Below are 23,656 nucleotides of genomic sequence, written 5' to 3'. Positions count from 1 at the left end.
AAAGGGGTTCCATTTCAGTGCCAGTCGGGCTTAACAGATGCTTTGGACCTGACATCAGGTGTGCGTTCAGGCAATCTGCAGGTGTGAGGCAGATGTAAGCCTGTATGAAGGCTTTCTCCTATCCATGTAAAAAAATTGTGGCTGTCCTCAGGAGTGACCAGTTTCAAACAAAATTGGGAAGCTGGCATATTGCTGATTTTTAAGATGGATAACACAGTTATACATAAGCAAGGGAATGCCCATTCATCAGTTCTGTCACTTGGCCACACATCTGAGACAGCAGAAGAGATGGGGCTACATTTAGTGATACATTACCTCCTCCCAGAGGTAAACCACATTCTTGCAGACAGCCTTGGCAGGTTTATTGCAGAATCTCAAGGAGATGAGTTATTTCTTTGAGGATAGACGTTTTTAAAAAGAGGGGTGTGCCAGAGGTAGACTACTTTTTAATTGTTTTTATTTTGCCCATTTTAGTTTAACTCCAAGTGCATTTGATGTCTTTATCTATTGTTCTCCTGATCCAACTTTGGCCACTTCTGAAGAGTTGGATACATAGCTTGGGCTCCTCTTACCCATAATCCTCCTTTCTAGTTAGAATTACTTCAGATTGCGTTTGCCAATTCCTAAAAGACCTAACAAGCATCCAGTTTCACCTGAGGATCAGGCCCACTGGAGGAAGAGTCCCTTGGATGCATTGTGGTAGCAGTAGCCACCAAGAAAACTTGCTGAGCAAAGTTCTGCTGTCCATCTCACCGAGTAAAGAGTTCATGGCATTGGACAGGTTTGGGAAGTGTGTGTTGGTGACCTTTGTCCTCTTTACTTAATACCCGTCACAAGATTTTAGGGGGACTTTATCAAAGTTTTCCAGTGCCCTGTCTGGGTCCAAGTTTGTGGAGGATGAGTTTCTTCAGAACTGGCCACACCCTGCAGTTTCTATTGAATGCTTGAGACTCCTTCCCCACACCTCACAAGGTGCTTTTGAGAGCTGTGGGTTCATAGGTAGTGGAGATGGCACACCTGGGTGTCCCTCTGTGGAGCCTTTAAAGTCATTGTTAATCAGTGCTTCCTTTTGATCTACCTTATTTGGCCTCCAATGTTAAAGAAACCCTGTCCAGGAGTGAACAAGATAAAGACCTTATCTGTTGTAGGAATTTTTTTAATAACACCTCAAAGAACATTTTCCTGGAATCGGAGAGGTGGTAAGAAAATGTGGCTCTGGAAGTCATGGGGACAGAAACCCCCCCACCCCACCCCACCCCCGTGGCAGAGGGTGAACTCACAATAATGGACTATATTTCCTTGTGGCAGAGGTGGCCTGCAAAATCAAGGTTTTAGAGGTCCCTTCTCTGAGAAACACCTATCCCACAAACCTGGGCAGCCATCACCAATGACACTTTGGTGCAGAGGATTATTTACAGTGGTTATTGCATAACCTTTTTATCTACAAACCCCCCCCCCTGTTTTACAAGACTGTCTGCCATTGCAGTCGGTCAGAAAAGCAGCAGCTGTAGAAATACAAAAATCCACTGAACAAGTCCTCCAGATGATAACCCCCCCCCCCCCAAGCCAACAAAGATTCAGAACTGTCAAGGTTCTTTTTTAGTTCCCAAAAAAAATTGGGGAGTTGAGACCTATCCTAGATCTCGGCAACTTAAGCCAGTATGCTCCAAGTTCAGTCCATTCTGCCACTTCTGTGCAAGGGCAGCTAGATGTGCTTTATCTCCAGGAAGTGCTCGGAGCCCTGCCTATCACAGCCCCCAGGGTGTTCACAAAGTACATGGCACTTAGCAGTCTCAGGTGAGCTGCAACTATGATTCCAAGAGTTTCTATATCTCTACTACTGCCTTCTCTGCTCCCACCAAGCCGCTACTGATTCAAACCAGGGACTTCCTCCAATTATGTCTTTAACTGGGCATAACTGTGAATTTATTCTAAGTCTCAGTTCTCCCCTACTCAAGTGTTGGGAGTTCATTGGTGCTCGTCTGAACACTGTTAAATTTCAAGCCTTCATTACTCGAATGTGTTGGTCAAGCATCCCAGTTGCACTCTTCCTTCCCAAGAGTTGTAAAATCAGCTTTGCCAGCAGGGATCTGTGGCAGCTTCCTAACCCTAGCAAGATATTACAAGAGGGTACTTCAGTGGACATGCACAGTGGTCTGTTAGTAACACCCTCTGTCTGCTCCGATAACATTTTAGAAGAATCTACAAAAGAACACGTCACTTGGAGAGTCCCTGTAAGAAGTTTCTCGGGGCCCACCCTTTTATCCTTCCACCACCCACAGTCTGTGACCCAAGCCATCTCTCAACTATGGTGGAGGGGAGGCATTATTTGGGAAGGATGGTCTAAGGCACTTGGTCAAACTAGAGGCCAGTCTGCACATCGGTATCCTGGAAATGAGAAGTCCGGTTAGCATTGCAAGTGTTTCAAGATGCTGTCCCTCAATGGATGATTGCCATTCAGACTGAGCAGTGTTTGTTTAGTAAATCAACAAACTGTGAACCAAGTCCTACCCTCCTATGTAGAATACATATCTGGGGAAAGTCCAGTGTACTAGCAGACAAAGTGAGCAGGTCTGTCATACTCCCTCGAGTGGTTTTCCAACCCTGTGGTGGAAACAGTTTTCCATCAGAAGGGCTAACCATGCTGCAGTCTCTCTGCTTCCCCTCTCACCTCAAAGAACATTTTCCTGGAATCAGAGAAGTGGTAAGAAAATGTGGCTCTGGAAGTCGTGGGGACAGACCCCCCCCACCCCCCGTGGCAGAGGGTGAACTCATAATAATGGACTATTTCCTTGTGGCAGAGGCGGCCTGCAAAATCAAGGTTTTAGAGGTCCCTTCTCTGAGAAACACCTATACACCTATCCCACAAACCTGGACAGCCATCACCAATGACACTTGGGTGCAGAGGATTATTTACAGTGGTTATTGCATAACCTTTTTATCTACAATCCCCCCCTAATCCTTCCAGAAGGGGAGTCTAGTTCAAGATGGGCTCCTGTACACTTTTCCTCTTCCTCCACTAATTCCCAGATGTCTACAGAAGCATACCAGAAGTACAGAGTAATCCTTGCTCTTTTCTGACCTCTGCAGTCATTGTTCCTCTTTCTGTGGCTTCATGTTATGCACCCTCCTTTAGTGCTGTAGCAGAACCAGAAGCAGGAATAACTTGCCCAGACATTCAGACCCTCAATTGACCACAAGGTTCCGCCACTTCTAATGATGGTTGGTTGGACAGTCAAAGTTTTTATCTCATGACAGTTTCTCGTATCTTGTCAGAAGGATTTTACAAGACTTGTATAATTCTAGATTTTCTTGCTTCCATATTTAAGTGGTGCTAGCTGCAAGTTCTTTACGGTGGTATAACTGTCTCCAATTTTCATGTAGACATAACCAATCCTCTTAGGCTTTACATATCTAGAGGAAGCTATTCTTAAAGGTACATTCTTACAGTTACCCCATTGAGGTTCCTGCTTCACCCGGAGATCGAAATGTACTTGGGAGTCCTAACTCCACCCCTATTTGAACCAGCTGCCAAAGCGGGCTTAATTTTTGTCTAGGAAAACTATACATTTCTCTGGTCGCAGTTACATTGGTCAGCTGAGTAACAGAACTCCAGGCTATCTCTCCTAAGCCACCATTCTTAATTGTTCACAAGGACAAGGGTGTGTACACTAATCCTTCCTTTGTACCTAAGGTGGCTTCAGAAACTGCTGTGATTCCATTATCCTTCCTGTTTTCTTTCAAGTTTTTTTTCCATTTAAAGGAGAGTGTATGCTGCATATTTTAGATTTGCATGAGCAACTTCAGTTCTTTATTCACAGAATGAAATATTTCAGCAAGTCCTACCAGCTGTTTATTTCCTTTCCAAAACCAAACTGGATAAATCTGTCTCAAAAGTGACTTTAGCCAAGTAGCTCACTGATGGCATTTCCTTGTCCATAAGGAAAATGGACTGACTTCTGGTGGAATGAGCTTTAGGAGGTTTAGATCTGTGGCCGCATCTCTGCCTTCTTGTCTAGCGCTTCTATAGATGACATTTTGTGGAGCTGCCCTTGGTGAAACTCTCATACCTTCATTGCTCACTACAAAATGGACATCTTATCTAGAAATAGGGCAGTATTTGGCTCTGCTGTACTCTGGAATGTCCTTCCTTGCGAACCACCCTGGAGTTTTTCTAGCTGGGGATTCTACCCCATCAGTTGATGAATGGATGAAACACAACATCAGTTATGTTACTCACTGTATCTATGCATCTGTGTCTGTTTTTTTGTTCTTCCTCCACCTTCCGCCCCTGTCCCCCTTCCTACTTCACAATTTAATTCCAAAACCTCCTATTTGGACACGAGGAGTGATGTATTGCCTGAGTGATGAGCTCCAGCTCCTTCTCTTTTGTTTCCTACCTTTATGCAACTTCACTGGGATGTTATTTTACCATTTCTGTATTCCCATCCGATAGGGGTTGTACACACACTACAGACTAAGCTTGCCCTTCCTTCAGCCTAAAGTAATCGTAACTAGAAAAGAGGATTATGGTAAGGGAAATAGCTTGAGCTAAGGATCTAGGTCTGTGTGTGAAGCTGAATCTAAAATTGGATCAGAGACAAACTGGCAACACATGCATAGTTATGGTGAGTACATAGCTTTATTTTTCATGGGCCACAGAGCCTAAGGGACTGATGCATTTTTCCAGTGGACAGGTCTACGTCCCTGCTTTCCTTCCCATACCTCTTGTCCTTGGGTTATTTGTAAAGATCACTGAGGAAGGGCCAAGGGTGATGCTACTAGCGCTCTTCTGGCAAAGGCCACATTGTTTCTCTGTTGGAATATGTGCAAAGAAAAAAAATGGATACTGAGGAGGTGAACCTCTGTTTTTTTTTCCTCCTCCAAACACCTTTATTTGAATTCTCACTTGTGACTTGCATTCATATAAAAGTAATTGAACTAAATTTACCCGTTAACATACTTCACATATATTCTTGTATTGTACAACCTAAGCAATATTATGCAAGTTTATTCAATTGTTTGCTTTTTTTAAACAAATATATCTTCATTAAACCATCATTTAGTACATAGGCAATCCTACATTTATATGAATAAAAATAAACCACACCAACACAATACTAGTCGCAAGCATTTTACATCACAAACCATACTGACACTCCCAGTTACAATACATCACTTATCTACCCAATCTTTCCCAGCCAAACATAACTTGGCTCAATTATGTCCTGCTGCCTTTTAGCCTCATTCCTTCCTTGTATGTATTGTTCCCTCAATTCTTATTGTTTTCCTATGCTGTTTGCGCCTACCCTTTTCTAAAGATCTCCATTCCAGTGTTCTGTTACTATATTTTCACTGTTTCTAGTGTAGTTGGTTTACATGTTGGTTTACATTTTGATTTTCATTTTTCTAGTAATTGCTTTTTTTGACAGCCACTATTAGACACAGCAAGGTTTTACCACATTTAGGCAGTTCAGATTGTCATAGCTCAGAATAATCTGCCCACCCAGCATCTCCAACAGTGCATCCCACATGAAATCCTCTGCCAGCTCACCACACTCACAGAAAAAAGTTCCCAATCACCTCTCTTCCCCTTCACACCTCCAACATTTGCAGTTTACCTGTGGAAAAATTTTCGAGTCCACTTGGGGTATAAAAATGTCTATAAACATGTCCAGGCAAAATCCTAAACCTTCTAGATTTTTGTTGCATATTTGGGAGACAAACATGTATCGTCCCATTGTTTATTTGTGAATTGCTTATCCAGTCTCTTCCCAATACTTTCTAACCTTTTCTGTCTAGTTATCGTGCTGTACTAATGTATTCCTTTAATGGCAGCTTCTGTTCTAGATTCTACTAAAAAAGGTTGACCTCTTAACTCAGAATATTTCATGTTTGATATGCTGAAGTTGGCACCCTAAATGAGGTGGTATTGATTCCACATGGCCAGCTATTCAATAAAGATTTCTTGCGCATCTTAAAGTAGCAGAACATCGTACATCTCAAAGTAGCAAAACTTCAGTATGGTGCTGGTCTAAAAGGCAGCAACTGTTGCCAGCAAGTGTTTCTGAGAGAAATTCTGCAAGACAAGTACCAAAATCTCACTCCATTAAAATCCATCCTTTTTGTCATCTCTGCCTGCCTGATTCTACATAAATTGTTCTCACAGCCCATGGTAAAACAGTTTCTCAAGCAATTGTCCATTTAAGGTCCTAAGGTCTCCGGGAAGCACACTGCACCTGCCTGGGACCTTTTAATTTTATTTTAATAATGCTTGTCCTTCTTCCCACCTCCCGCTTTAAGACTATTGCCTCTGCAGATGCCCAATTTCTCTTTTGGAAACTTGCTTTCTTAGTAGGTATCACCTGAACTAGACAGTTTGAGTTTCAGGCATTCCTTTATAGAGACTTTTCTTGAGTAACAGCAAGACAAAATGTCCATGAGGGCAAGTCTTTCATGCCCAAAATAGTTTCATATTCCTTAAAAAAAAAACTTGAGAGCTCTTTGACTGGCACACGGACTGCTCTGGTTTTATGTAGGAACAATACCTTCAAAGTCTTGCCATTTCTCAGTTGCCTTTGCTTCTAACAAACGTGGGCTGCCTCTCCACAAACTTATTTCCAAATGTATCAATAATTGCATTTCTTTGTTAGAAGCACTATGATGTGTAGCTGTCAACGTTGGAACTCATTCTCTCAGTGCCACTTCTACCAATTTTGTCTTCACTAGGGAAGATTATACTAGAGGTAGCTACCTTGTCCTCGGTCCAGACTCTATCTAAAGACTATAGTTTTGTCTTCTAGAACTAGAGCAGATTTCACCTCTGCAATTTTGCAGTGACTTCTGTGTTTTTGATACTGCCTGGTCAGCCACCCTTTCCTTTACCTTTGGAAATCCTCCAAAAATGTTACAACAGTCAAAACATGATCATAGTGCATTTGTCTGCTTTCCATAAAAGATTGAGTGTATTCACTGGTGCAGTATCCATTCCCTCCCTCCCTCCTTTCCCTCTTGATTGTGGGTTGGGGGGAGGACTCCCCATTCCCCCTTCCTTGTTTTAGGTCCTCTTCCCAGTTTAGATGTTTCAGTAGGTCTCTCCCACCATGTCTGCTGTGGACAGTGCATAGGTTGTGCTGTTGGCCAAGTGCTTGTGTTCCTCTCCTTTTAAGTGCAAGAAAGAACTGAAAGACACCAGCTGATGGCTTGTATACCCTGATGCCCTGACTTCAGTGGGGAGGGTGTCTACTTGGCCAAGGGAGGGGTAAAATATTGGGTATTTAAGCCATATGATTTTTCGGGAGCAGAAAATTGTAAAATGTCATTACTGCAGTAATGAAGACAGTCATGACAGAATATATGCCAATCACTTGATACATTGCATTTGTTTAGCTACTGTGTGCCCATCTCTGGATGCAGGCAGGGTAATAGGGTGGCCTGCAGTGTTCCATTCCCTTACCACCATGGCAGATTTTCAGCAAGCTCATCTCTGCACTCAACTTTATAAAATCACTCCATAGGCTGCAAAGAATCAAGACAAGAAGGCCTCCGATGCAGACAGAACACATCACTACCTACTTTGTACTGCAAATGTAGTATACTGTTACATATTTTAGAAACACTAAGCTGCATACAATAAACCTTTCACTAAAGTGTGAAAAGATAGTAATCTAGTAACTGATAATCAGTTTGGCATACTGATCTGGCAATCACCAGGCTTAAGTGGATGGCAGCTGTCCTTCAGGCACCCAGGATATATGACAGTAAGTCCTTCATGCATACCTTTTGTGATGTGGTACTGGCCGTATAGGTTTGAATAGCTTAGTGCTCAACCCCAAAGGATATGCAAAAACATGAAATTTGCTACTTCTGCATCTAATGCAGGTACAACTTAGGTCCTTAACAGAATCCTGCTTTCATCCAAAATCCCTAAATTAGGGGAGTGATCATCTTTGTGTGGCATGAGAGCATGTGTGCTTTCATCCAAAATCCCTAAATTAGGGGAGTGATCATCTTCGTGTGGCATGAGAGCATGTGTGCTTTCATTCAAAATCCATAAATTAGGGGAGTGATTATCTTCGTGTGGCATGAGAGAACATGTGTGCTTGTGAGTCCCTCCACTGTCTTATTTATTGAAGATGTAGGCTACTGGTTGTAGTGTTGGAGCCACTAGATCCAGAGACTTGCCTCTTCTCCTATTGGCCATTCCACATAGCTAAGAAGTGCAGAAATTCCTGCTCATGACAGTTTTTAAGATAACTTCACTTTAAAACCCATATGCTTTCAATGGGTCTTTTAATGCATCAGAAATAAAGGTATACAATATGTTCCAGGTGGTATGCAATATGTTCCAGGTGCTTATATTTTTTCCACAACACTGGCTATTATGGGGCCTGCCATAGTAACATGACCTTGTTTACTGTTTTGCTCGTCTCTGGAATGCATTCCAAGTCTGATTTGAATTGTGCTAGGCATAGGTGATGGTTTGTGACTTTCCATTGAGATTGAATGGTGGAAGCACGAGTCACAGGTATCTTATCAATATTCTGGAACATAGCTGCTTGCATTTTTTATTTAATTTTGTATACCAATTTTACTGTAAAAGACATTCCAATATTAGTGTGTATCTAGATTAAGTTGCATGCTTCAAGGCTAAGTCTTCCGCAAAAGAGATATAGATTGGGATGTGTATTACCCAAGTTGATAAGCACCTTTTGCAGTGAAGAGGGAATTGGTCTTATTTTAAATATTCACATTTTTAACTGGGATTATTCTGCTGGGAAGTTCTAGTAGTGTCACAAGGGGAATAATCTTCATTAAAGCAAATGTTTAATACATACGGTGTGACAGCAGTAAACAAAAAGCTAAGAGTATTTTTGATTAAATCCTATGTATACAGGAAAACAGTGCGGTTTTAACATTCTCTTGCTATGACATCTCTGGCAGAATCTCACTTTCAACAGGTTTGTTTATGGGGTCTGTATCTTTATCCATCACAAATGTGTTTACAAGTTATTAGAGTAGAATGTATTTCAAGACTTGTACAGTTTTTGTGCATGTAACTAAATCCGTCAAAATCTTAGAACAAATATACAGCAAGCAAACTGACATTTTGGATTCTCATGTAATACCATTAATCATATGGTACTGGAAACGGTAGTACTGGAAGTTAATATTGTGATCTTAAGACATTTTAATGTGAAAGTTTCAGATCCAAAATAAACTGGATAGATTTAACAAGATTTTTCTGAAGTAAGATAATAATCCCTTCTAATTTTGATATTCCTTTTTTGTATTCCAACTTGATTACAGTTAAATTCCATTCATTTGCCTGGATTCCTTTTCTGTAACTTATCTTACAGCCAAATCACTAGTATAATTCGTGTGCTTCTCTCATGTTCATGCAAACTCTCCATCCATATGCAGGCAGCTGTGGTTATTGACCGAAGATAAGCTGAACAAACATTTGTTCTGCTTATCACTACCTACTATTCTCATCCTTCCAAAACTTTATAACTAGTGTTTAGCTATTGAATAGTTTATCTTGACTCTTCAAGCTTCAAAATCTTGTGATAAAGTGTAATGACACAGTTAATGGGGCAAAGGCATGTACTTTCTGGTATACAGTATTCACTTTGTAGCACCATATAAATGCTGTCCTCTGTCTTGGAATCTCAAAAAGGGATTTTTCATTTAATTTTGTAAAATTCCCTTCCAATCGGTACCCTCAATTTTACTTTCTTTGTGAAACTTGTTTTTAGAATACAGCTTGATAGTTGCAGTCAGTGAAACCATTCAAAGTTCGGAGTGCTTTTAATTTTCAGTACAATATTTACAGCTTGAGTATTTTCACTTAACCTAGCAAACCTGTACCTATTTTGTAATGGCTGATTGTCCTAATTCCTTTGCTTTGTAGATCAGGGCAAACCTATTCTGTGTTTTTGATGGTTGACTCCTAGCAACTGACGGATTAAAAATATCCATTCAGCTAATAAAGCCATATTTTTTTTTTCAACAAGAATCCTTTCAGCTGTAAGTGACCAATGCATTTTTTTTTAGTCAAACTTTGAAATGCAGTTCAGGTGTACTATTGCCGTGTGCTACTTTGCTTGTTGTATTTGTTTTATTGACTAAGCATTTGAAACTTCCTTTACTACACTTGACAGTCTGACAGGGATTTTGTGTATGCCTGTAGTTATATTGGAAGGCTGATAAGTGTGCACAGGTGGGTTTTTTTTGTGTGTAACTTTGTGGCAGGATTATTACAACTATTTTTTTTTTCTTTCCAGGTCCTAGTCTTGCTATTGACACTGCTTGTTCCTCCAGCCTGTTGGCCCTTGAGAGTGCTTTCCAAGCTATTAGGCATGGGCAATGTGACTCTGCCCTTGTGGGTGGGATTAATCTCCTCCTGAAGCCCAACACTTCTGTGCAGTTCATGAAACTGGGCATGCTCAGTACAGATGGCACCTGCAAGTCCTTTGATGCATCGGGTAAGTCAGTTTTCATATTGAATAATTGCTAGTGGAAGTGAACTACACTAGATAAGAACAGACTTTGGGGGAGCCTTATTCTCTTTGTATTAAACCTGTAATTTAAACTTCAGTGTAAGAATAGGTTCACATTTAAGTGTTCAGTTTTGTGGCAGTAGGGGCACGTTATAATTTGTAGTGTGTTTTGATTTAGCATTAGCTCAAGAACATTCCTTTGTGGCAATGCTGAAATATATAAATATGGCTTTAAGACACCAAGTTTAGGATAATGCTTATTTTTGCCAAGGAGACTGCACAATTACAGTTAGTGCAAAGAAGAGGACAAGGAGTGAGAATTGTTATACCTTCATGGTATTATACAAGCGTTAGTGTTTGCTTAATGCTTTCTAGTTCAGCAAAAGGCATGTGGTTAATGTGTCTTAGTGTTGTGAGTGGAGGACAGTGTACAGTTAAGTATCCTAATTTGATAGGATTAATGTTCCCTAGCCACATGAAGGGAACAGTATGCAATATCTTTAATGCTATTAAACGTTCAGTGCTTAGCTACTTCCAGTCACCATAAATGTACAGTGTTTGCAAGCCCTGGGTTAGTGTGGAGGGACTGTGGTTTCTGCCTGGCTCACTCTGCTGCCATGACAGCCTCTCTGTATTGACAGTACACCCCTAAGAGTTGACCCAGTTGATTGGGATTTGGGATCTCATGTGGACAGTGACTTAATGTTTCACCAACTGTTTATTGTTGTAAGTCCTGCATTGTACAGCTTATAAACAAAGGGATTGGCAGGCCCTTTTATTCTGGCCTCAGGCCAGTCATTGAATATAATGCCCCAATTTGGCATGAATCTGTCCAGATACATTCAACAACTGGCACACCTACAGAGATACCTTAAAGGGATACAAGACCTAAACATGTCCTGCATGGACAGACTCTGAGCCCTTTCACTATACTGTGTGTATTTTGCAGACTAAGATGTTACCTGCTTCTGGCATACAAAGCATCCGCTGACCCAATACTGATGCATGTAATGCACATTAGCAAGTGAAATAATATCCAAAATACCCTGTCTAGAGATCCCATCCACATAAAACTGTTATCCCTGTCCATATTTAAGCACAACTTAGATCTATGGATGGCAAACAGAAGATTTAACCAAGGACTGTCCCATCTACTACTAATAGATGCAGCTCCTAAATGTTTTGTTCCATGCATGGGTCCCCTCAAATTATTTATGGTGTGATCCCAGTTATTCTGATTGGCCCTACTACTCCCCCCCCCCCCCCAATCACAAACCAAATTGGATGTGTTATTTTGAACACCAAAAAGAGAAATTAGCTAGGTTTTAAAATGTTCCATAAGGGCAGCTGGCCTAGCACTTAGTCTGTGAACCTGTGTGGGGTGCTTGTGCCAGGAAGACAGTGGTGTGTCTGCCCCCTGTCAGTACATATGGAGAAGCACACCTGTACAGATGAGGGTGTAGGCATTTGTTGCAGTAACTATAAACACCAAAGGTGGGCTTGGGCCATAAAATGAAAAAGTTGTCCTAACTGAGTTGCCTGTGAGATCACAAAGTGCTGCCATAGCTGCCTGGATGGTTATCCTGTTGGCCATCAAGCCTCCATGTGATGAAACATTACACTATCCATCAGACATGGGGCAGGCAGAAGTGATGCACAAAAAATTAAAATAGGATAATATAATGTAAAATTTTTGTATGATAATCGCTCAATTTTTATATGCAAATTGTTGTTGGGGGGGCTGTCATACTGACACAGTTTCAGGAGCTTAGGTCTCTAAAACTAATGATGTTAAGTTGTCAATCTCGCCTTCATTCTTGCTGGATGGGTTCGGAGCCGATCCTCGGCTCCGACTCGGCACTTGCTTTAGCTTGAGAACTCCTTTTACCAGCTCGAGGCAATCCTATATCCCATGATGCAAGGTGGAACTACCTCAGATCTCGTTTTCCGCTTAGCGAAAGAGGTCTCCTTTGCCAGCTGAGGTAAGTAATTTTCTTGTCAAAAGAGAAAAGCTTAGTTAGGGTTTTATTTCCCCCTTGTTTCCATTTTTATAGTCTGTAGTGTGTTACAGCCCACCCTATTCCCTTATATTTCAAAACTTTTTATTTCCTTTAGTATAAAAGTTTAGTTAGGCCTAAACCCCATTGGTTAATCCCTACCTGTGTGTTGTGTGTTAGGGGATTAATTGTGTGTGTTTGTTGAGGTTTGTGTGCGACTTCCTCCTAGGATAATGTCTAAGGAAGGCAAGGTCTCAGGCTTCAAGAAGTGTGACTCGTGCTGTCAGAAAATGTCTCTGACAGACTGTCACACTTCTTGTGTTTACTGCCTGGGGCCTTTGCACCTGCAGGACTCCTGTGCTTTGTGTCACTCTTTTAGCCAGAGAGTCCTGCAGGAACGGAGGAATAAGCTTATCCTCCGTGGCTTACTTAAGCCAGAAGGTTCTCCCTCTAAAACAGGGTCTGGGAAACCTTCTAAGCCACCAAAGGCTCAGGCTTCAGTATCCAAGCCTCCTCCGGTGGCTCCGGCTCCGTCTGAGCCGAGATCGGCTCCGGCTGGAACCGATCTATCGACTTCAAAAGTAGTGGGTTCGGCACCGACTGGTTCCGACACCCTGTCTACTGTGGCCTTGTCTGCTCCGGCTGGAGCCGACACCTTATCCAGCATCGGAGCAGAGAAACCTTCGGCTCCATCTGGAATTCAGGGGACTTTGGCTCCGATGACTTCGTCCCGAAAGAGATCTCGGTCCCCTTCGTTGCAGAGTATCCACTCGGCTCCGGGGTCTCCTCTTTTGTCGGAGCGGAGCCATCGGAGCCGATCTTCGAGATCTTCCAGGCTGTCTGACCACGACTTAGAGAGGGTGGTAAGCAGGCTGTTGAAGTCGCAGGCACTGGCCCAAATGCTCCATAGCCCGTCTCAACAGACTTCGACTATTGTCTCACCCTTGAACTTCCTCCTCAGACTCCACACCAGAGTTCGGGCGGAGCTTCTCGGGACAGCGACTGTTTGGCGCGGAGCCGATACATCCTTCGGCTCCGTCGTCCTCTGCTCCGATCTCCTCCTTGAGGCCTTCCTTGGAGGGATCCGGTCGTCGGGTTTCCCTTGTCGGCTCCGAGGGGGCTAGTGGCATCGGACCCTTGTCCGACCCCGCTCTCCCTCTCGGAGCTTCGGCTTTGGTAAGCTCGGCACCGACATCGGCCTCGGAGCCTTCCCTCTCAGTGGAGCCGGGAATTCCTGTATCCTCGGATCGGGGATATTCCGGCCTCCCGGGGAGGGGAGCCTTTGAGGTGATGAGGAGTGTCCTGGCCTCTGAGCCAGGTCAACGGTCCATCCCTCTAGCTCCTCCCTCTTCAGTGCCTGTAGACGCCTCTTGCCAGCCTCTTGCTCTCAGGCCCAGGGATCCATCGCCCCAGGTTTCCCCATTGGGAATTTCCTCCTCTTCCGAAGTTTCTCCTGATCCAGCAGGTGAACCCCTCGGAAGAGGACGTAAGAGGAAACACACAGACTCCCCCGAGTCTACTACATCGGATACCGACTTAGATGAGTCGGAGGGTTCCCCACGATCCCCCTCTGAGGATGTCTCCTTTTCAGACATCCTTGAGCTCCTCAAACAGAGGGGGAATTGGCCATCCCATTGATCCCTCCGAGGATGAGTCGGTATACCTGGAGGCTTTTGGATCCCGACCCTCCACCTCCTGGGTGTCTCCGCCTTCGACCCACTTATGCAGGTAGTGGCTCGAAGGCGTGGCTCCAGATTCTGTGGAACCTGTCCCCAGGAGACCATCCAAATTTATCACGGCCCCTCGGACAAACAGTTTCTTTCCAAGGCGTCTCTGTGGATGCTATGGTGGTGGCGGCCACTAAGAAGGAACTGGCGGATCCTTCAGTACCTGTCCATCCTCCTAACAAGGATTCTAGGACCATGGACAGGTATGGAAAGCGGATGTTTTCTTCAGCGACCTTTGCTATGCGTTCGCTGAACTACCTTTGTCACTTTACCAGGCTTCAAAGAGATATTCTCAAGGAACTGGGTGAAGTGGTCCAGGATCCTTCTGCTGCTGGGGCTCAAGAAAAGATTGCCTCACAGCTAGCAATCCTGAATTCCCTATCCAACTCCTCCATGCGGCTCATATCCTATGCGGCCGATGGAGCGAGCAGGGCCGCCGGCACAGGAGTTGCTCTTAGACGCCAAGCCTGGATGCGGCTTTGTAATTTTCGCGGACCCCTTTAAGGCGTCCTTCACCAATACCCCCTTTGATGGTTCGGCTTTGTTCGGACCTCAGGTGAAGGATACCTTGACCAGGTGTGAGCAGGACGGTAAAACTTTCTGCCGTTGGAGTCCATTTTTCCACTCCTTCTAGACCATATCCCAAGGGTCAAAAGGGGGGGAAGATGTGGTTCTGCGAAGCCCAAGGGGCTACACGGACACACGTGGTCAGTTTACCCCCAGAGGCAGAGGGGGTAACAACAATAGACGCCGCCCTAGAGGCAGGGGGGGGTCCTCAGAACCAGGGCAACAGGGAGTCTCTTCCTGAGAAGCCCTTTCAGTATCCCTGAGGTGTTGCCCGACTGTCCACCCTTGGAGGCAGTCGGGGGAAGGATTTCGCTGTACCCAGTAGCCTGGCAATCCCTATCACAAGATATGTGGGTACAGTCGATCATATCCGAGGGTTACAAAATCCCCTTGAAAGGTATCCGTACCTCAACAATCCCTTCCAGACATCTCACCCGGTCAAAGGGATTTGGCAGAACAGGAGGTTTCAAAGCTCCTAGAAAAAAGAGCCGTCCAGACTGTGCCGGCAGACCAGGTAGGATCCAGCGTCTACTCGAGATTCTTTTTGGTCCCCAAAAGGACGGGAGATTGGAGACCAATATTAGACCTGAGCAGTCTAAACAGATTTGTCAAGAAGGCAAGATTCCAGATGGTCACGCTTCAGTCCATTCTGCCCTTTCTGGGCAAGGACAACTGGATGTGCTCTATAGACCTTCAGGACGCGTACTATCACATAAAGATTCACAGGCGCTTCAGAAGGTTTCTCCGCTTTCGGCTAGGGACCAGTCATTACCAATTCAGAGCCCTGCCCTTTGGCCTCACTTCAGCCCCCAGAGTGTTCACCAAATGCATGGCAGTGGTCACAGCTCATCTGAGACGTCAAGGATTCCAGGTGTTTCCTTATTTGGACGACTGGCTCCTCTCTGCCACCACCAGGTGTCAGCTTCTTCAGACCAGAGACTACACTCTGCAGCTTTGCAGGAGTTTGGGAATTTCAGTAAATTTCGAAAAATCTTCTCTGCTGCCTTGCCAATCTATCACCTTTATAGGCGCAGAATTAAACACCGTCAAAATGTTAGCCAGACTAACAGATCAAAGAATTCTGGACATCCAAAAATTTGTTCGGATTTTATTGCAGAGCAACAAGGTCAAAGCCAGATTTATACTGAAGGTTTTAGGTCTTATGGCTGCGGCCATTGTTCTACTACCACTGGCTCGCTTCCACATGCGTCTCCTGCAGTGGATGCTATTCACGCAGTGGTCGTACCACAGTCTCCCGATGAGGCACGAAATCTTAGTCACACAGTCGTGCAGAACTCATCTGAATTGGTGGATATCTTCCCCTCTTCTTCATCAGGGCCGACCTTTTGTTTCCCCTCCTCCAGTTGCCACAGTCACTACGGATGCCTCTCTGATCGGGTGGGGGGGCATTATCAGGGCAGGATGGTCCACGGGACGTGGCAACCCATAGAATACCATCTGCACATAAATGCCCTGGAGATGAGAGCGGTGTTGCAGGCCCTCAACGACTTTCTTCCCACGGGGACTATTGCAGTACAAACGGACAACATGTCCGTGGTCTGGTACATCAACAAGCAGGGCGGGACCAGGTCCTATCCGTTGTGTCGAGAAGCTCTCAGACTTTGGCAATGGGCAATCTCCTCTCATCGGTTTCTGATAGCAACGCACATCCCCGGCAGGTCCAACCTCTTGGCGGACAGGCTGAGCAGATCCATTCTGATGCCTCACGAGTGGTCTCTCAATCAATCTGTAGTGGATCAGATTTTTCTGCAGTGGGGCACTCCTTGTTGCGATCTTTTTGCTACTCCTCAAAACAACAAGTGCCCCGAGTATTTCACCCTCTTTCCTTCCAGGCCAACCCATGAGAGACTCTCTAACCCAGGATTGGCCCCGGGGACTTCTGTACGCTTTTCCTCCTTTTCCCTTGATTCCACAAGTCATTCAGAAAGCCACCGTTTTGAGAACCAAGTTGATTCTCATTGCCCCTTATTGGCCTCGACAAATTTGGTTTCCGTCTGCATCGTCACCTTCTGGTGCAGCCCTGGCATCTGGACCCAGTTCCGGATCTCTTGATCCACCAGTCGGGTCAGCAGCACCGGGCCATTCATTCTCTCAACCTCACCGCTTGGTTGCTTCACTTCCTTCACTAGCCAGGCTTCCGATGATCTCTGACTCCGTCAGAGACATCTTAGTGTCTTCCTTAAAGTCGTCCACTAGGACTGTTTATGCTAGCAAGTGGCGACGTTTTTCTATTTGGGCAAATTCCAGGAATATTGATCCCTTTACTGCTCCTGTACATTCTGTTTTAGATTTCCTGGTGGAGGTTTTTCATTCAGGATCCTCGTCATCTACAGTTAAAGTACAACTGGCTGCTATTTCCAAGTATCATGTTGGCTTGCATGATAATAACATTGTGTCTCATAGATTATGCAAGGCCTTTCTGAGAGGAGTTTTTCTCCTAAAGCCGCCTATAAAGCATCCTCCTCCGCAATGGGATCTAAACTTAATGTTGGCATCCTTGATACTACCTCCCTTCGAACCGTCTGCTTCATGTTCTTTGAAGTTATTGACCTGGAAAACTATATTCTTACTGGCTGTCACTTCAGCAAGAAGGGTTTCCGAGATTCAAGCTCTCTGCATTCGTTCCCTTACTTGGTTTTCATAAGGACAGGGTATCATTAAGAACGAACCCTTCCTTTCTCCCCAAAGTTGTGTCTCAAACCAATATTAACCAATCTATAGATCTACCAGTCTTCTTCCCAAACTATTCCGACAGAGCTGAACAGAAGCTTCATTTTTGGATGTCCATCGTCAGCTCAGGTACTATTTGCATAGAACTAAACAATTCAGAAAATCGGACCAATTATTTGTCTCCTATGCAGAAAACAGGATAGGTCTTCTAGTTTCTAAAGTGACCTTATCCAGATGGTTGACTTCCACCATTTCCTTTGTGTACTCTCTCAGAGGCAAGCAGCTATCTTCTAAACCAAAAGCACACTCAACCAGGAGTCTATCCACTTCTGCAGCCCTTCAGGATAGACTACCCATTGATACTATTTGTGCAGCAGCTACTTGGGCCACGCCTCATACCTTTGTCTCTCATTACAAGTTGGACTTGGCCTCCAGAGATAGGGCCAGTTTTGGTTCCACAGTTCTCAAGAGTCTGTTCCATTGAGCCACCCGGGATACAGGTGCTAGGGACGCGGTCCCATCCAGCAAGAATGAAGGCGAGATTGACAACTTAACATTTAGAAGTTATGTACCTACCATAACGTTCCATGTTAGTTGTCTTCTCGCCTTCTTCTGGCCGTCCTCCCTCCTACCCCCTGGCCTGGACAGATCTTGAAGAGTTCCTATCAGGTTGTTTTCCTCCTGAGCCTTCATATGAGGACTCTTTTTATGAACTTGTTTCCTAATTAGATTAGGTTAGTCCTTAGCAGGGTAGGTTAGCTACCAAACGAGATCTGAGGTAGTTCCGCCTTGCATCATGGGATATAGGGTTGCCTCGAGCTGGTAAAAGGAGTTCTCAAGCTAAAGCAAGTGCCGAGTCGGAGCCGAGGATCGGCTCCGAACCCATCCAGCAAGAAAGAAGGCGAGAGAAGACAACTAACATGGAACGTTATGGTAGGTACATAACTTCTAATTTTCATTGAAAAAGTGCGACTCACAACACTAACTAAATGAAGAGGAAAAGTCAAGTTGCTAATTTTAACTGAATTGTGATGGTCTGTGTTCACCTTAGAGTTGCAAGATCTATTTGCACTCTTAGTGCAGAAGATTAAAAAGTAGGGTTTGAAGTCTGTGTTCAAAGATAAGGTTCTCGAAATTCAGAAGTTCTCTCCTCCGTATACATATTGGTTACTTCAGAGAACTAGTAAGGTAAATGACATGCATCTGTAGCCATACTCATAGGATTTGTTGAGGGCTTTCTTCCCCTGTACCTTCTTGACTCTAATTCCATGGAGTTCTGTCTTGGGTCAGTTGTACCATAGTATTTGCTTCCCTTGGAGCTTTTCAAAGAAAGGTGTCTAGCAGTACCATTACTATGCTGACAGCAGACTGATGTAGTTCTCCTCACAAGATATGGTGCGCATTTTTCCCAGGCTAATCTTGAAGCTATACACTCTCTTAACTGCAAGTCAGTTAAGACCAAACACTGACTGAGGCCTGGACAATACATGCAGCCTTGAGAAATTATTCTCCCTGGTTATATTAAGTGCTGTGGTAGCGAGCTTAAATTTTGTTAAAATGAAAAATCCTGACTATTCTTACTGCTAAAATGTCTGGTCCAGGTGTCTGTCTGTCGAAGTCTGCCTGTTTTATTTCTTTTTTTTAAGTTGCAGAACATTTCTAGGATTAAACAGTTAATATCATTGATTTTGTAAATCTTTTCTCCTCCAGAATGGATTTCTCCAATACTCTTGCTCATAGACAATCTAGCACTGCGCACCATCACTTATAGATGGTATAGAGCTGGTATGTTGCATTATCAGCATATATAGATCTGTTCTGTGCAGCCTTCATTGGTTTTCTGTTTATGCCAGGATTACCTAGAAGGTGCTGATGTTGGTCTGTTCATGACCCCTGCATCTGTTACCTAAAGGAGCTGCTTGTATGTTATTGCACATCATGGATTTTGTGGACATCTTCTAAGGAGTTGCTGGCAGTTCCCCAGGTCAATCATGAGATGTCAGATTCTCACAATTTTCTTTCTAGCTATAACATGTGGAACCTGATAACCAGGTGGATAAGAGTGCCCAGTTTAGATCTAACTCAGTCTAGTGTCATTGGCTCATTCTACCGAATACAGAGAGAACATTTAAGTATGCCAACCCACTTGGGCCCTTAACCTTCAATTATCTTCTGTTTCTCCTTTCTCCCTTTCCTTTTACTTTGTCTTCTGAGTGTGCTTCTCAGTTGATAAGTATATTTTTTGGCACTTCTGTTCATTGTTGAATTAAACAATAATTAAATTCACTTCAGAATGTAGTTTGAATAAATTGCTTTAATATTGCTACACACACACGTGTGCTAGCTTGCACTGCACTTTTGTTTTTGGTGCTGTTTTAGCTGCTTTTCTGTAACAAAAAAAATTCTAAGCTAGTTTCCTGCCTTTCTTGTAACTAGTCTAGTCTAGTCCAGATACAGATTTGCTGTATCCAGGATTGTTTGCAAGCTTCTGAGAGGTGCCAAAGTCTGCTCTTGAATTTTTCCCTTACATCTGCTAGTTCTGTCCTCTCCTGCACTTTTACTAGATTATTAGTCTAGCACTTCACCATACCAGACTTCTTGTAGCAATTATTGTAGCACACAAGTGCTACCAGTACTAGCTGTTTTAAAAGGAAACTGCTCCAGTACGTAATGCCCACACCTCCAGGCATGTCTAAAGGTCAGTTCCCTGTACTTTCTCCTATTAACCTGGTGAACTTGGGCATCCTGAGGCAATGTAGCAACTGCCTCATGTACACAGAGAACCCTCTGTTCTTACCTCCCAACACTCAAGACTTGTGAGAGATGCACTTGTATATCCAAATTGGAAGCGCCACACACACACACACACACACACACACACACACACACACACACACACACACACACACACACCAGCCAAGACCGGAATAGCTGGTCAAGAGGAGAAGATCAACACTTGCAACACATGGACACACAGCCCTCCAGAACACACACCAGCACTGCTTTCACATAAAAACACACACCATACACCCACCTTTGCTGAGCCTCTCATAAATCTACCCAAACAGCAGAGATCTCAAAGTCAGAAATGCACTCTACCACCACTAATTATGAGACGCAACTCTCCTAAACAGTGTAACACTCAGCCAAAGCCCCTAAGGCAAAACAGCTGCAGCATGCCCAGCACACTAGTCATAGGTGATGCGATAGCGAGGGGCACACTGTCCCACTCACTAGGTTGAATAAGGAGAAAGTAGGTCAGCTGCCTGTCAGGTGCCAGGATCTGCCACATAATGCATGCACTTGGGTCCCTCAACAGGTACAAATATGACTGTCATTGTACATGTTGGTGTGAATGACCTGAGACATACCTCCGTGGACTTCATGAAAAGACATGGAAGAGCTCTCAGATTATGTAGCCCCGGGGGGTACGCCCTGAGCAGCATCCTACCATCACCCAGAATGATTCCACAGTGCAAGCAAAATGACTTCACCAATTGGCTAAGTTTCTGGTGTCATTCTAAGGGGATCCAGTATCTGCCTGGGATGACATGCTTGACAGACCTCGATGCTTTGCCAGAGATGGCCTGCATCTGTCACCCACTAGGCTTCTGGATACTGGTCAAGGCTCTTGCCACCTCTATAGTGCCTTTGTAGGCAGCGTTCCAAAGACCAAATTACCACGGTAACGGCTACAAACAAATGCAATCTGAGGGTCATGCTGCTCAATGCTAGAAGTCCAAATTTCAAAATGCACTCGCTCAAAGCGCTCCTTAAAATTGAGAACATCGGCATTTATGCTGTAACGGAGACCTGGTTCAAGGCAGCAGAAAGCACCTCAGCACTACCAGGCTATAACTCATTCCACACCTTTCGGCCCAAAACTTGGACCAAAGCTCCAAAGGCAGTGGTGTTTCCTTATTCATAAAGGACGTGCACATCTCCAGACTGGCAGCCCAACATGATGCATCAGAGATGCTTCAGGTGCAGCTAACCTGTTTAAGACAGCAATTCAGGTCGTAGCCTGTTATAGGTCCCTAGCCATGTCCTAAGACACTCGCACCACATTCCTAAGCACCCTGGAGAATATTGAGGTCCAACCTAACACTCATACTGGGCAGCTTCAACTACCTCTCCATTAACTGGGAAAACTACTCCTGTTCCAATATACTTGTCCAACGTTTCCTGGAATTCATTAATTCCAGTGCCCTGGACCAGCTCGTTCTTACCCCCCACTAGAGGTAGCAACATCCTTGACCTGGTCATTACTAACGTGGGCAACCATTGCTCTACACCAGTAGTCAACTCCTCCCTGGTTAGATCCGACCACAAACTAATCACCTTGGAAATCCACATACCATCCCCCCACCTCCCATAAAGGTTACCACCACGAAAAGCTAACTTTGAGCTTCTAAGAACAGAGGTGGCTAACTTCACAACACCCACGCAAATGGAAAACAGTTGCAGGACTGCCAAATCATACACAATGCACTTTATGAACATGTACACAATGCATGGATCTCGCCATGCCCAATAGAACCAAGATGCTTTCTTCCAAAAAAAAGGAAGACAATCAGGTGACGCCTGTGCACTGGCCCAGCAGTCAGAGCCCCAGTCCTCACCACTAACACCAGTGAGGGGGTGTCCATATAGGGAAAGGATAATACACACACATTAAAGTACAATTTCCCTTAAGAGGACAGAGATCAGTCAGTCTGGGACTGGTTTCTCTCTCCAGGTCCCAAGAAGATTCCCCACTGGCACAGCTATAGGGTCCAGATCTAAGCCAAGTGGGCAAGCTAAAACCTCCAGCACCCTTTGTCCAACCAGTGCTTGTCCCTGTGGACACCCACTTTGATATGAGAGTTAAATACAACCACACAGACACTCTCCTGGGGAAGGCTGGCGCAGGTTCTCCAGCTGTGTCCCCTTTTACCCAGACTATATGGTAGTACCACTGCCACCACCCCCTAATTATCAGCTACTAAAAGGCCCTTATGAAAGGGTGTCCAATTTATTGCTGTGCAATATTATCCAAATGGTAAGTGCAGCTGAACAGTCAAGGCTTATTGGAGTGGCTTGGCCAGTATCACTACATGCATGCAGTGTACTCTAGAGCTTAAATTATCTCTACACAAAACAGCCACAGTTGAAAGGTTTAAAAATATTTAATAACCAATAAAAACACAAGACAATACTTACAGTGCTAGTCGAGAGTTCAGAGATCACAGAGAAATACTTAAAATAATACAGTAGAAAAGTTCTGACCGCAATACAGAAAAAAATCTAATCCTCCTAGTTCCTAGCTGTAAAAGAGAAAATGTGTTCTATATGCAAGTTTATTTTAGAACTGGAGTGCTAGTGAGTTGGATGTTCTCAAGACAAATGCTCAATGCCCTCATTATTTCTGTCCTTAAATTGATCACAGTACCACTGATTCATTTCAGATTACATCATTTCTTTCTGGTTCCCAGGCTAACAAACTCAGAGGTTAATAGCCCTTTTGATCTTGCAGCTGGTCAGGAAGCCAGAGCAATAAAATAAATTATACATGTAAATTCTAGCCATTAACTCTGGCTTCAAAACAGTAGGCATGCCAAATTATTTAGATCAAAGAATTTCACATTGCTTGACTTATCAACTTTCTTACAGCAGAGTGCACGGTTACATTTTTGCATTTCAACATCCAATACAGTCTTTTCACATTTAAGAGAACAAGCCTGTGGCTTATATTAATATTTACAAATCTAGCTAGGCTGGCAGCTTTCACCTATCTTCACACCCTGCCATAAACCAACTCTACAACAGGAGGAAAGTGATGCGGAATAAGGTGAAGTCCTAAGACTGGAAAAACTTCCTATCAGACTCAACAAAAAGTTGAGATCCCTCATCACATCCTCTAATACTAGCTATGAAAAGAGAATTGGAGCAGGTAGTAAAGACAACCACAAGGCCTTCTGTAGTTAAAGAACCTCCACAGCAATAACCAGATTTGCTCTGAGCTACTGCACAATGGTACCTCTGATACCGAGCCAACAGATATTGCCAGTATACTGGCTGACAGATTGTGCCAGCTTTATCCCTCTCCCCCTTCCCCCAAAGGACCAGTCAGAATATCAGTAGATTGCCAGGCACCCAGTATCACTGCTGCACAGGTTTAAAACAGCACTGT

The 23,656-nt window shown here is 44.1% G+C and overlaps 1 protein-coding gene across 1 annotated transcript in view; it reads left to right on the top strand.

Moving 5' to 3' along the window:
* Nucleotides 1-23,656, top strand: part of FASN (fatty acid synthase) — a 1,281,817-nt gene that overhangs the window by 106,046 nt on the left and 1,152,115 nt on the right. The window contains exon 5 of the mRNA XM_044068230.1: nt 10,287-10,487. Within this exon, the coding sequence (XP_043924165.1) occupies nt 10,287-10,487 (201 nt within the window). The remainder of the gene's footprint in view (nt 1-10,286; nt 10,488-23,656) is intronic.

Source organism: Protopterus annectens, chromosome 4.part0 (genome assembly GCF_019279795.1).
Source record: "Protopterus annectens isolate FY-2018-M chromosome 4.part0, PAN1.0, whole genome shotgun sequence".
Taxonomy (NCBI): Eukaryota; Metazoa; Chordata; order Ceratodontiformes; family Protopteridae; genus Protopterus; species Protopterus annectens.
This window is presented reverse-complemented; position numbering and strand designations above follow the sequence as displayed.